We start from the raw sequence: 14,647 nt of genomic DNA, 5'->3' as shown, positions 1-14,647 counted from the left end.
TGACTTGGGGCAGGGCCTGGGGGGTTCTCAAGGGAGGAAATGTTTTGGTTATTTACACACTGAACTACAAGATGGGGTCCTAGCAGGAAACTCAGCCTCCTTGAATCAAAGAGCATAGATAAGACTGAAAGCAAATTTTAGTAGTACAGTTAACAACATACCAAAGACACAGGAAACATCTGCAGAAATTGATCATATGTAAGTAAATGAAAAATCAGTACTCCCACAAGTTAAATATACTCCTAAAGAATTCTTGGGAAACAAGAAACATACCAATACTGGGAAGGTTGCCTAAGTAGTAATTAAGGAAGTTTATAGCATAAATGTGTTTATTTAAAAAATGACAAAACCAAAATCTGGTTCATTAAAAAGACTAATAGACAACCTAAGGCAATATAAAATAGCAGAACTGAAATGGAGGCCCTAAGTACAGATACATATGTATTTTCCATTATAAGGTTAGTATAGCTCTGATACCAAAAATCCAAAACAAATTGCAAAAGTAAACAAATCTCATTGTTGGACACAGATTAAAAGAATCTGAAATAAAATGCTGGCAAATGAAATTCAGCAGGGTTTATAGAATGATGTTTAATGACCAAATAGAATTTATCCAGAAAAATCAAGGGTTGTTCAATGACTGAAAATATATAAATGGATAATCTATCACATTATCTTGAAGAAGAAAAAGCATACCAAAAATCTCAACATATAATAAACACTCTTAGTTCATCTAGGAATAAAGCATTCTTAAACTGATAAGTAACCCATAGAAAACAATTATAATGATGAAAAAGTCAAGAACCAGATATGGATACCTGCTACTTCGTGAAACATTATTCTGGAGGTCCCAGGCAATGCAAAAAGACGTGGTATACAACTTTAAAAGGAAGAGACAAGAACTAGGATCATTTGGAAATACTTCTCTAGAAAAGCAAGAGTCAATTATTAGAACTAGGGTATTCAACAGGATGACTGGAATCAGGATCATTCAGAGAAAATAAGGAAATTTATGGCCTATATGCAATGTTTTAATTCTTGCAAGGAAAATATATTTGTCTTACTTGAATAAGTAATTAAAGGTAAAAATTAAAGCTAATTTCTTTTAAATGAAAGAAGGCTTGGCTAGTTAGGCCAAAGGATAGCATTTTCCTGGGGGACTGACAAAAGCTGAACTATTCAGTGGCACCATCACTACAAAAGGGGAAAAAATATTTCAGAGGTGGGAACACCATCTCCTACAAAGAAACGGTAAAGGTCTTTATAAGTCCAGAGCCCAGAGTTTGCTGTTTAAATCCAAGTAATTCAATCAGGGCACCCAAATACCAGCCCGGAACAAGACAAAAAGCCTACATTATAACATGGTTAAACTGCTATTTAAAGACAATGCATTCATGTAATTTCTATGACATCACTGATCAGCATCTGCCAGGGAGCACATGATGCTGCCCTGGACGTTGTCTTCTGTGAAGGGCAGCATAACAACAGAATATTATCAAGGACAGTATCCCTTGAATACAGATGATTATGACTCAATGTCTGGTACACCAGACTTTTTAATATCTAAAATCATGGTGATACTACTTCAAGCACTTTTCTAGCACCAGAAATCCTGAAGTTCTTAAAGCCAAAGTATGCTTGAATGTTTGTCTATAAAACATTATGTTAAAATATTTATAAAGAAAAACAGGCCGGGCACGGTGGCTCACCCCTGTAATCCCAGCACTTTAGGAGGCCAAGGCAGGGATATCACCTGAGGTCAGGAGTTTGAGACCAGCCTGGCCAACATGGTGAAATGCTGTCTCTACTAAAAATACAAAAATTAGCCAGGCATGGTGGCATGTGCCTGTAATCCCAGCTACTCAAGAGGCTGAGGCATGAGAATCACTTGAACCTGGGAGGCAAAGGTTCCAGTGAGCCGAGATTGTGCCACTGCACTCCAGCCTGGGCAACAAGAGCGAAACTCCGTCTCAAAAAAAAAGAAAAACGATAAGGTGTCTGGAGTTACGTCAGAGCTCTAGAAAGATTTCTACTGAAAATCCAACTCTAAACAACACAACTAAGGAGAAGAAGTAATTCCTAAATACTGCAGGGATAGTAAGTAAGTATCTAGTTTGCCAGAGAATATTCCAAACATGCCTCTTTGCCGCATAGGTACAAATATCCCTGTTTAGTAAATAACCAACATTTCTTGAAATATTTCTTTAAAAGCTATGTAGAAAAGCAAAGCAAAACAAAACTAAAACCTAGGCAGCGTAAGATCAATGCTTTAGAAAGCAAAATCTCTGTTAAGTTTCTTTATCCTATATTTTTGAGTTTAAGAATCTTCTCTTTGCCCCACTAAAAGGAGAATAAGGAAATAATTCCATAAACACACCACAACCCCTCCTAAGTAAATTTTTTTCTTTTTGACAGATTTTCACTCTTGTTGCCCAGGCTGGAGTGCAGTGGTGTGATGTCGGCTCACTGCAACTTCCGCCTCCCGGGTTCAAGCCATTCTCCTGCCTCAGCCTCCCGAGTCGCTGGGATTATAGGCATCTGCCACCACGCCCGGCTACTTTTTGAATTTTTAGTAAAGACGAGGTTTCACCATGTTGGCCAGGCTGGTCTCAAACTCCTGACCTCAGGTGATCCGCCTGCCTCGGCCTCCCAAAGTGCTGGGATTACAAGCGTGAGCCACAGCCTCTGGCCGTAACCTCTTTTAAAGGAAGACCTTTCAAGTGGACACTGCTCACTACTCAGAACAATTTCACCTCCAGACCTGGGCCAGTTGCACACTCAGCTCCTCCCCCATCATCAAACAAGCTGGTTAATTGGTCACATTTCAGTCTGGGACCTTTCCAAGTCTCTTCCACACACAAAAGGCAGTCACCAGAAGTCAAAAATGTCCCTCAAGCCCCCTTTCAGACTCAATGCAAATGCATCCAGGATGTCTATGGGGAAGCAGAAAAGCCGCTGCTTTCCATTTTGAAAGGCTGTGGCCTTCACCGTCCAAAGGATGCTCTAGTAAAGGCCTCTGCTGGGCATTACTGTGTCAACAACATTCTAGCTAGCATTGATTGTGGGCAAAGGAATGTCAGGCCACTAAATTTAAGGCTTCGGGACCCCTTGTTTATCCTCAAGGAAAAGGTGGCAGATGTCATAGCCTCAACAAGGCACAGCAGATACAGAAAGTCGGTATTTACTTACACATCAAAAGTTTTCAACAACATCGTTTCTGGGTGACATCAGCTGCTTTCTTGTCTCTAAGCAGCATGGCTACAGTTGGGACATCCTCCTCCCTCACTGAGAATAATGGTCCTGGCCACAGCGGGAAGCAGACATTCTAAGGACCCCCAGGGCACAGATGTTCCAGAAGGCAGGCACCATTTCAGTGCCCAGGCCTTCTCTGTAGTTGCTGGGAGGGGTATGGCTGCTGCCCTCCTGCATGGGAGCCACGTGCCTCGGGGGCGTCTCCTCTCAAGAATCCTGGGGAAGGAGGTGAACTCTGAGGACAGGAGTGTCTGCATCCCCTTCTCAGCCCTCCAGCAGCCTCTGAGGACCCCTTCAGGTCCCGATCCCACTCTACAACCCACCTCGCCCCCAGCAGAAGATGCCAGATCAGAGACCCCATCAGATTGTCCTCCAGAGTTTCTCTCTGGCCTTAGGAAGCCAAACTCTGCCCATGGCCAAAAAACCAAGGCTCCGACTGGACTTGTCTTCTGATTTCTGGCTGTTCTTACTTCAAACTCATGAACGGGAGCCATAAGTGGACCTCTAATGCCTCCCAACAATCACTCTCTAGGCCCTAATCTGTTACCCTTCTCTTGATAGTCATTTCTTTTCTCTCAAACCTCTGGCACCTCCTCCTCATCCTCACTTAGCTGTTCTTCCCATTTTACTGAGCAAATAGAAAGCACCCCAAAAAGAGCTTCCAGCAGCTCCCACCACTGCATTTACCCATCCCTGCCTCTGTCTGCCCTCCTGTACCCTGGATCCACTGTGCTCCTAACTGTGGCCTCCCTCCTAGTTGTCATGACTTTCTCTAGGGTGCTGAGCACCGTCTAACACACCACATGTTGTATTATACTTAATTTGTTTCTTGTCTGCCTCCCCATTAGAATGGAAGCTCCATGAGGGCAGAGGTTTTATTTGTTTACTGCTATGTTCCCGCACTTAGAACAATGCCTGGGATGCATGAGGTATTCACTAAATGTTTTGTGGGGAAATGACTGAATAATTCCTTCCACTGAACGAATGCTTTAGAACCTGCCTTCAGCTGAGTTTGTGGGACTTGGCAGGACTTGCAATACCATCCCTGGCTGACACATGCAGAGCAAGAGTTCCACTCACGGTTCTCACAGTGGGGGCCCTCCCAGCCATCCCGGCACTCGCAGCGGTAGCTCCCGTTCTGCAGGACACAGCTGCCCTCATTCATGCATGGGCTGGGTTTGCAGAGGTTGACTGGCCGCTTGGCTTCTGCAATGGAGAACACACCCACCAGGCCGGCCGGGCATGGGTTAGACCTGAAATCCCCCACCCTAAGTAAGCCCAGTAGAGGTGCAAGGCTACTAGAGTCATGTCTCCCTTTGCCCTGGTAGCTCATGGTTGGTGCTGCATACAACTTGGCTAGGTTAGTAAGATCCAGCTCTCCTACAGACTCATGGAGAGTCCATTGCTCAGATGTGCCATACATATGGCAGACTTTTCTGTTTGTTTGTTTTTGAGGTGGAGTCTCCCTCTTGTTGCCCAGGCTGGAGTACAATGGCGCGATCTTGGCTCCCCACAACCTCCACCTCCCGGGTTCAAGTGATTCTCCTGTCTCTTCTAAGAAGGTGAAGAGGAGGTCACTGGATTTGGGCTGGCCCTGTTTGCTCTGGGCTCTGTCACTGCCCAAGTCAGTGTCAATGTGGGATCTGTAGACCCTTAGGAAGCCTGTGGATATCCTAAAAGTGGGTTCTGTTTAAAGGGAATGCATTAATTCTCAAGTTTGGGAGGGAGTTATCTATGTTAGTTAAACTTTCTATACCTTAAATGTCAAATGGGGATGGTTATACCTACTGTAGGATTTTATGTGAGCATGGGATTTAGCACAGAACCTGGCAGTTGGGAAGCAAGTGCTCAGTAGCTGGGAAGAGCTGCCATCCTTGCCATGATGTATGTGAAGGCTCAGGCTGAAGGCCTGCCATGGGGATAGCCCTGAGCATGTGGATTCCCCCACTCACCTCCACACAGCCACTCAATGAGCACGTCCTGGTGGTACCGCAGGTCGGTGTAAGCTGCCACGTGGATCAGGGAATCCCAGGGACCTGCAAGCCTCCGCAGACCCTCGCTTAGGACAGGCCCCACGCCCATGACCAAGACAGAGATGCCGTTGTTCCTCAGCTTCTGGGCAGGGACAGCCGCGTCCTCTGCGCCTCTCCCGCCTGTGAGCACCACCACAGCTTTGGGGACACCAGGCCGGGCGCCCCTCTGGACAGTCATCACTTTGTCATAGATGTGCAGCAGGGCGGTGCCGGCTGAGCCCACCCCACCCAGGTAGGGGGCCTGGCTAATGGCCCGCAGCAGCGCAGCCTGGGTGGGTTTGGCGTCCAGCCCGAAGGCAGTCTGCACCTGGCTGCCATACACCACCAGGCCGACCTGTGTCACGTCAGGGTTCACCTCAAACTGGAGGGCACAGCTTCTCACAAAGCTCTGCATCTGAGCAAAGTTCTCAGGCCCTACTGAGGCAGAGGTGTCCAACATGAAGACGAGGTCCAGGGCTTGTGTCCGGCACCCTGCAGGAGCAAGCAGAGGGGCGTCAGCAGTGGATCTGCCAGTCAGAGCCCCTCGACGGGACCCAGGGACTGCCTGGTTGGGTAGGGCCCAGGTCAGCCAGGGTGCTCTTTTCACAGCAGAATCCACCCTCTATGTCTTCCTTTTAGCCACAGAACAGCACTTTCCTAGAATATTAACAGGAAGATGAGTGCCTGGCCAGACCACATTTCTCAGCCTTCCTGGCAGCTAGGGTGGCCACGTGTCTTAAGTTCTATCTGACGGATGTGATCAATTTCAAATTCATGCAGCTGGAAGCTGCTTACCTTCCACTTCCCCTCTCCCTCTTCCTGCCGGCTGAGAAATGGTGACCTTGGACCTCAAGGTGGAAGCCATAAGATGACCAAGCCCTGCTGGCCCAGGCCACTCACCTCTGAACTGTATGTGAGACAAATAAGTTCCTGTCTTATGTAACCCATGGGGCTTCTGGGCAACCCTTTGTGACAACATCTTCACCTGTGCCTTCATCCATCCCCAGTATGCAGAGCACTAATTAGATGCTGTATGGACAAAATGGGCCCATGCCTGCTGTCAACAGGCTGACAGTCTAGGGGAACAGACATGAAATGAACATAGAATTACGAATGATGTCGGCAGCCTGGAGGGAAAAGCAGGGGACTTATGTTACCAGTAGGTAACATAACAAGACTGGAAGAAGGGGTCAGAGCTTCTCTGGGGAAGTGACATTTCATCTAAGAACTGAAAGACAAGTAAGTATGAGCCAGAGGCCTGTCCCATGCAGGGGATGCAGAGAGGCCTATGGGGACCAGGCCACAGGGAGCTCTCAGAAGCCAGGGGATAGAGTTTGGGTTTTGTTCCAAGTGCAAAGGGGAATCACTGGAAATTCTAAGTGTGAAGTTAGAGGATCTGATGCTCTGATTATTGGTTTTTAAAACCACTCCCACACCAGGAACGTCTGAGAAACTATCACAGCTACGGGGAAGGTGGCTGACTACATATACTGTGGGGTCCTCGATGGGATTCTGGAACAGAAGAAAGACATTAGGTAAAAACTAAACAAATATGAATCAAGCATTGATTCACTAAATAATAATGTATCAATACTGGTTCATTAATAATAACACTGTGCCATACTAATGCAAGGTGTAAATAGGAGGGGAAACTGGGTGTGGGGTATAGGGAACTCTCCACTATTGTCCTTTTTTTTTTCCTACAAATCTACAATTATTATTTTTTTAAAAACCCAACCAAACAAAGAAGCAGAACAAAAGCACTTAGGCCAGCCTGGAGGGGCAAGGTGGAAGTGGGCAGCCAGTCCCTGTCCTTCCCCCTTACAGGAGGGAATGCTTCTCACCTTGGGGAGAGTGGTGGCATCAGGGCTGAGAAGCAGAATCGCATCTGTAGCTTCCCATGCCCACCTACCAAGGGAGAACTCCAGGAGCCCTATAAAGGATGCATTTCACTCATGCCCGTAATCCCTCCACTTGGGGAGGCTGAGGTAGGAGGATTGTTTGAGCCTAGGAGTTCGAGACCAGCCTGGGCAACACAGCAAGACCACATCTCTATAAAAAATAAAACAATTAGCTGGGCATGGTGTTGTGCACCTGTAGTCCTGGCTGTTCTGGACGCTGAGGTGGAAGGATCACATGAGCTCAGGAGTTCGAGGCTGCAGTGAGCTATGATCGTGCCACTGCATTCCAGCCTGGGTAACAGCAAGACCCTGTCTCAAAAGAAAAAAAGGACGTGTTTCAGTTACGACATCTCTGGCCACGGGCCAGGCCTCTGCACGGAAACTGTTCTCTAGAGTGCCTTCCAATAGGGTCATAAAAAATCAACTTCATGGTTTGCAAAACAGAAGAGAAAAATGTCAGAATCCCTCCCAGGTAGACAGGGTAAGTATCCTCTCAGGAAGCGTTTGTTTCAGTTGTGTGTGGCTGTACCAGCAGGTGTGCATGCACGTGCATCTGTGTGCATACATGTGCATGTGTACACCAGGAATGCACTTCTTCCTGTGGATTGCCATCAAAGGAGCTGGCAAGCTGCTGCTCTGGAGCCCGCTTGGTAGATTCAGAGCTCTTTGTAACAATAATAAAATCATGATTAATAGTAACAGCAACACCTAGAGTTTGCTGAGTGCTTACTCTGTACTAAGCATGTACACTGCCCATCTTAATTCTCACTAAAGGTCTCTCAGGAGGTATTACTATTAGTCCCATTTTTGTTGACAGGTACACTGAGAAATTATTTATGTGACTGGTAACTAAAAGAGTGGGGCTGTGGTTTCAGCCCCTAGAAGGGGCACTGGCAGAGAATGATGGTTAGGTGGCGGCTAAAAGGAGGAAGGACCTGCCTCCTGACCAGCGGCCCTGGGTCAGGCACTGGGACCTTACCTGGCCGCTGCCGGCTGCACAGCTTCCCCTGCAGCTCAGGGATTTGGTTGAGCAGATCCTGAGGGTCTGAGTAGACCATCACATGCTTTGGGCTGCCCGTGATCTCCTCCAGCTCTGCCCGCACGGCCTCACTGCCTACACCCAGCAGGAGCAGCTCTCGCGCCCTTGCGTGACGCGCTGGGCCCGCGACCTCATCCTCGGAGCGTGACTCAGTGAGCAAAACCACCACTCTGCGTGGCCGGTCCTGGCCCGTCCTGGTGGCGCTCCCAAAGCCACGGTCTGCCGCCTGCCGCAAGGCACTGCCCATCAGGGTGGGGCCACCACGGAAGGGAATGCCATCAAGGCTCCTGACCAGGTCAGGCACATCCTGGTACTCCCCAACAGGCACCGCCACCAGCAGCTCCCTGCTGTACGTGGCCACACCCACTCGGGCCCGAGAGTCCTCACTCAGCACAGCCTGCACAAACTGCTTCACGAAGGCTTTGGCCCGCAGGAAGCCGTCCAGAGTGGTGCCCGCAGAGCTGTCCAGCAGGAAGAGAAGGTCGACCCTGCATTCCAGGCTCAGCTTCGGGGCTGCGGGGATCACAGCAACACCCACAGTCAAGCCATGGCCATGCAGCATGCGATCTGTCCCACCCGAGACGCCAAACTACCACGCAGGGCAGGAGAAACCCTGTCCCAGGAGGGAGATGGGGCAGAGAAACTGTGGGCCCCCAAGCTTAAGTGACCGGTGCTCGTCTCAGAGTTAGAGACAAGGCCAGACACGGCACTCCTGGCACTCGCTAAGGGTCTCCATTTAGCCACTTAAAAAAAACAAAATGCCATCTACATTATCACTTTTTTCCATTATGGTTAGTCCAGTGTGTGCCCTGAGAAATCTTTGTTTACCTCAAGATCATGAATATATGCTCCTGTGTTTGCTTCTAGAGGCTTCACTGCTTTGCCTTTTGCATGGAGGTCTATAGCCATGCTAGAATTGACTTCTGGAAGGGTTGTGAGGTACAGGGTCAAGATTAATTTTTTCATATAGATCTTCAACTAACCCAGTTGTCACGTTTTTAAAAGTTACTGTTCAGCAAGCCCTTATATGCATCAAGCATGATACTAAGCACTTTGCATAATCTTATTTAAAACTCTCAACCACTCAATGAGGTAAAGCCTACTATTATCTTCATTTCACACCTAAAATCAAAAGGAGTTGGGGCTCCTTTCTCTGCTTTCATAGAATAGAGAAGAAAAGACTCTGCCCAGGACTGGGAGCCAGAATTGGGTAGACTCCTGCCTTCAGCTGGGCTGGGCAGCACTCAAACTTCAAGCAATGACCATTCTGCAGCTAATAAGCTGGGAGCTACTGTCTCCTCCAGAGCTCAGCCACCCGAATTATCTACTCACGGAACACTGAGAGGCTGCACCACGTGAACCGCAGACCAGTGGTGCACTGAAAAGCAGATGGCTTGAGGGCCAGTTTCTAGCCAGAAGCTGGAAGGGTGTGCAGTAAAAAGGGGAGCCTGTCCTCTCCTTGCTCCCCAGTGGGCAGTCTTACAGGGCCGGTGCATACCTACCACAGTTAGCCTCCCCTCCAAAGGCCGGCGGGCAGAGGCATTGGTACCCGTCCAGTCCTTCTGGAACACACGTGCCTCCATTCTGGCAGGGCTGCGAGTCACAGGGGCCTATCAGAGAGATGCCCATTAACCGCTAAGCACCATAGCACAGAGGAGTAGAGAGGAGTAGAGAGGACTGGCCAGAGGTGTGGGTGCAGCTGGTTTCCTGCTCTAACAGTGGCCAGCCCCTTCCTTCCCTCACAGTTCACCAGGAAACCTGTAGCAGAGGGGAAAGCACTGCCGAGTTCATAGAGGAGGAGCTGGGCACGGTTGGTAAAGGATGCTCTGTAGCAGGCTTTGTAAGGTGCTGTGTGCTGAACTGGTGTCAGACTGGAGCTTGACAAGGAGGAAGCTGTCCGTGACATCAAGTGTGGGTGCCTCAAGGCTGAGAGAGAGCTGCGGCGCCAATGGGGCCCCGTCTTCTAAGCTCTACACAGGCTTGTCTTAATGGCCTCTGCGCCTGGCACAGCAAAACACACCAGCCTTCGGATCCTGCGGTCAGGCTGCTCAGCACTGAATGTGGCCCTTCCACTTCCTCCAGCACCTTAATTAACATCTCCCATCTTCATATCCTCATCTCAAAAGGAGTGATGGGAACTGAACTTGTTCTGTGGGGTTATCATGAGGATTAAATGAATTAATCCGCAGAAAGTCTCAGTACTAAAAAAACACTCCCCAACAGGTAATAACAGTATTGACTTTTAGATATGAGACGCAAATTATGAGCAAGGCCTCTTCAAAGCTGGAAGTTTACATGGGAAACCACAGCCTGTGTCAAAATCTGACCCATTCTGAAGTGTCTGATCTATGATTCCCTGTGCTCCATGCCTGAGCATCTCATCACTTTCCTTGTCAATTATTACAAAATGCAGCTAAAACCACATGACCTCCTTCCCAGGGTTACAGAAAACAAACAGGGTCTTCATGTGATTGTGTATTCCAAGGGCTGGAGAAGCAGCTGAGTGTGGTCACAATTGGGACTGGCATTTTCTTGTCCTTTTTGCTTAAAAATATTAATCTGTTACTTGATGGCCACATCATTATAATTAAAGTATAGACTTTTCAAAGGCAGAAGAGATTAAGGCTAAGTCTAGGCACCTCACTGGGGCTGTGGTTGTATCAGTCGGGAGACTGGAAATAACTGGAGGCTCACTGACATTGGCAACAGTGGCCTTTAACTGAGCATCTATTATGTGCCAGGGACTGTGCTAAGCACAATACACTGCTTTTCTCATTTCACTGTCACAACCTTAGGTAGGAACTATAAAAACCCTATATGACAGATGAGGAAGCTGAAGCTAAATGAATAGAAGTCACATGCCCTAGGTCAGATCATTGGTAAGAGGTAGAGCTGGGATTGAAAGCCATTTCACTCTAGTTTCTAAACCATAAGTCCTCAAACCTTAATTACTGAGCAGAAACAGCTCCACTCTCAGATTCCCCTATGCTTCAGAGGCCGTGGTGCTGGAACTGCAAACCGTGAGAACATACTGAAGGGATCACCTAACCCCAAATAGGGACGCTCACTACCCTGCCTGTGTGTCTAACTGCTGGCATTGCTTCCGGGAGACGGGCTACTCATCAGGAGTAGCAAATCCACCCCAGGACTGACACCTACACATTCAAGTGCAATTTTGAGCTCCCAGGTCAGTGGGGTCACTAGCACCCCAGGTGAGGGATGGTGAGGGACCGTGAGGGCACACTGGGGAACCATGCTGAATGATGCATAATGGCATCGATGATTCCTCATGTTAATTTGGGATTTTACAGCTGAGGGATTACTTCCATGGGCATTATCTACCGAATCTTCACCAGGACCTCATATACGATGCCTCCTTTTATATGAAGGAGGGAAATGGGCTTCCGGACATCGAGTAAACATCGCCCCATTTTATAGAGGAGGAAATCATTCAGGTATCTTGCCCTGAGTTTGGTGCTGGCTTTGAGGATGTCTGCAAAGCTGGTGCTCGGTGCCTGCCTTTCTCTGCCTCTCACCAATGCACATAACACTGGTTCAGGGGAGTAATCCCAAAGCCGCCACTCCATTCTTAATGAGCAAACACCATGGAGTGAGTGAAGAGCACACTCTCCTCTGCCCACCAGGCGCCCCATCCCTCCGTCCTGGAGCCAGTCGCAACCCCACCCTCTGTCCCAGGATTGTAAAAGCCCCTTTACAAAGCAGCCTGGGTCCAGGGCCCTGAAAGAACCGGTAATCCAAGAGGCAGATCATACCTGGGCAGGTGGTCCTGTAGCAGGTAGCAGGGTGGGCTAGGAACACTCTCTTCCAGCTACAATCCAAGGAAACAGAATGATAGACAGATCAGAGGTGTAAGGGGAGGGCAGAAACATAAGATGATTTACAACACCAAAAGCTGATGGAAGATTCCAGTGCAGAAGAAAGAAAGACTTCCTGGTTTTCTTTCTTGATTCTACCCTAACTTTTCTCTGCACATAGAGTAGGAAATGTTTCAAACTATCCAGTGACAATTAATTTAAAAAAAAAAAAAAAGGCTAGGTGTGGTGGCTCACGCCTGTAATCCCAACACTTTGGAGGCCAAGGTGGGCAGATCACTTGAGGTCAGGAGTTCGAGGCCAGCCTGGCCAACACGGTGAAACCCCACCTCTACTAAAAATAAAAAATTAGCTGGGCATAGTGTGCCTATAATCCCAGCTACTGAGGAGCCTGAGGCAGGAGAATCGCTTGAACCCGGGAGGTAGAGGTTGCAGTGAGCCGAGATCGCGCCACTGCACTCCAGCCTGGGCAACAGAGTAAGACTCCATCTCAAAAAGGGAAAAAAAAAAGAAAAAGAGGTAACATAAGCTGGCTATCACATTTGAAGATAGAGACATCCACATGCAAAACCTCAAACTGTAGCCAACAGCTTTTTATTATAAGTTACTTTCTAAGGCTCACAATGCAGTAGGGAGAGAAATATGGGAAATGGGCAACTGGATTTTGGCTGTGTGACCACAGACATGTTACTTTCCTCCTCTGGTCTTCACTTTCTTCTTTGTATAGTAATTCTATCTGCAGTTTTCAACTGTATTTCTTAAAGCTTTGATGGGGAGAGAAGAGGACTGAAGGAACAAGGCTCCAGGCCTCCCGCAGTGCCCCAGCCCCACCCCTCCACCCCAGGTGTGCTGCTTCTATCTGGTCTGCACAACAAGTGTCCACACGAGGCTCTGCAGGTGAAGACATGCAAGCCACTGGGCTCAATGACTTCTCAGGTCTGCTGGAGAACTAACGTTCTGTGATAACACAGCAGCCACCATTCCTGCGGTGGCTTCCACCCGCGGGTGTTCCATTAACCACAGCTACCTGAAGAGATGGTTCCCTCCATGTTCCAGATAGGGAAATGGGTTCTGAGGGCTGACTTAGGTCCCCTGAGGTCACATAGTTACTGGAACACAGCAGAGCTGGGGTCCAAACCCTGACCATGACCCCAAATCCCCCCACTCTGCCCTCTGGGCCTCGTCCTCGCCTCTCCTGAGTCTCCGGGGCCATGTGCCCTGCTGCCACAGGAGCAGTTCCTCATCCGGGGGCAGAAAGCCCACTCTGGGTTGGCAGCAATTCCTGGGACGGCCTCACCTGAGGAGACTCTTGGGCCTTGGCAAAAACATTCCCTAAAGTTCTCCAAATAAGGCTTCTTCCAACAAGATCCTGCCCTGGGCTGCCCACGCCAGGGGCAGGCCAATCAGATGCTCCTCTAGGGCAGGGTCTTCCCTGGGGTAAAATGGAGTAAAAGCCAAGTCAATTAAGAGCTCATGGAGTTGCTGAAATAAAGGTTGCCAAGGCTGGGCGTGGTAGCTCATGCCTGTAATCCCAGCACTATGAAAGGCCGAGGCAGGAGGATGGCTTGAGCTCAGGAGTTTAAGACAAGCCAGGGCAACATAGTGAGACCCCATCCATATTAAAAAAAAATTAAAAAAAAAAACCTTAAAAATTAGCTGGCCACAGTGGTGCGTGTCTGTAGTCCCAACTACTAAGGAGGCTGAAATGTGAGGATCACTTGAGCCTGGAAGTTCGAGGCTGCACTGAGCCATGATCCTGCCACTGTACTCCATCCTGGTGACAGAGCAAGACCTTGTCTCAAAAAAAATGATAACAATAAAAACAAAGTATTCCAAACTGCCAGCTCATTCAAGAGAAATCGTCTTCTCTTCCATGTCTATCCTAGCGACCTCATAATAAAGCCACAAGTCCTAGCCCAGAAAGCTCCCTGGGCCCCTCCCGCTCCCTGACTCAGGCCTCCCTGGGAATCAGCATTTATGGTGCAGACACTACCCACAGGGCTTCGCAGGGACCTGCACACAGTTCGCTCCCCACCTCCCTCAGGTCTGGACACAAATGCCACATGCTCTGCAAGGCCCTCCCTGGCCACTCCATTTCAAACTGTGACCTTGCCCCAGCGCTCCCGCCTACCCCACCACATCTCCGTCTTGCTGTCGTGTTCCTTCATAACACCTGCTACCACTGAACAGTTTATTTTCTGTATTCATTTTGGAATGGCTGCCTCCCATCACTAGAGCATCAGCTTGTGAGGGTAGATGTGTTTCTGAGATGCTGGTGCTGATTCCTGGGTGAGTGCCGGGGAGCACAGGACGCCCTCCGTGGGTATTTCTTGAGTGAGGAAATAGATAAAGAGCTCCCAAATGCTTCATTCTAGGAGCCTGCAATATTAACGCATCTACCTATTAAATCACCGCATGCTCTCAACAACCCTGTAGGGCAGTTATGATTATTATCACACCCCTTTTCAAACGCAGAAACATGCAGTGGTAAGTTCACAGCTCCCTAGTGGTGCTGCTAGGATTAAAAATTCAGCAGGCTGACAGCAGAGTCTGAATGCAAGGCCCAGGAAGTATACACTGCGGCCACCAGCCTCTCCCACCTGCTCCCGG

The 14,647-nt window shown here is 48.6% G+C and overlaps 1 protein-coding gene across 5 annotated transcripts in view; it reads right to left on the bottom strand.

The window, feature by feature from the left end:
* Positions 1 to 3,165: 3,165 nt before the first annotated feature.
* Positions 3,166 to 14,647, bottom strand: part of VWA2 (von Willebrand factor A domain containing 2) — a 48,668-nt gene continuing 37,186 nt past the window's right edge. For 4 of the 5 annotated variants that reach the window (XM_050804231.1, XM_050804232.1, XM_050804233.1 and 1 more), the window contains 5 exons: positions 11,978 to 12,033; positions 9,707 to 9,814; positions 8,145 to 8,717; positions 5,205 to 5,756; positions 3,166 to 4,458 (listed from right to left, as the gene is read on the bottom strand). In XM_050804231.1, the coding sequence (XP_050660188.1) occupies positions 4,142 to 4,458; positions 5,205 to 5,756; positions 8,145 to 8,717; positions 9,707 to 9,814; positions 11,978 to 12,033 (1,606 nt within the window). In that variant the 3' untranslated portion in view covers positions 3,166 to 4,141. The remainder of the gene's footprint in view (positions 4,459 to 5,204; positions 5,757 to 8,144; positions 8,718 to 9,706; positions 9,815 to 11,977; positions 12,034 to 14,647) is intronic. The other variant, XM_050804235.1, reaches the window with a different exon arrangement.

The sequence above is a fragment of the Macaca thibetana genome, chromosome 9, assembly GCF_024542745.1.
Source record: "Macaca thibetana thibetana isolate TM-01 chromosome 9, ASM2454274v1, whole genome shotgun sequence".
Taxonomy (NCBI): Eukaryota; Metazoa; Chordata; class Mammalia; order Primates; family Cercopithecidae; genus Macaca; species Macaca thibetana.
This window is presented reverse-complemented; position numbering and strand designations above follow the sequence as displayed.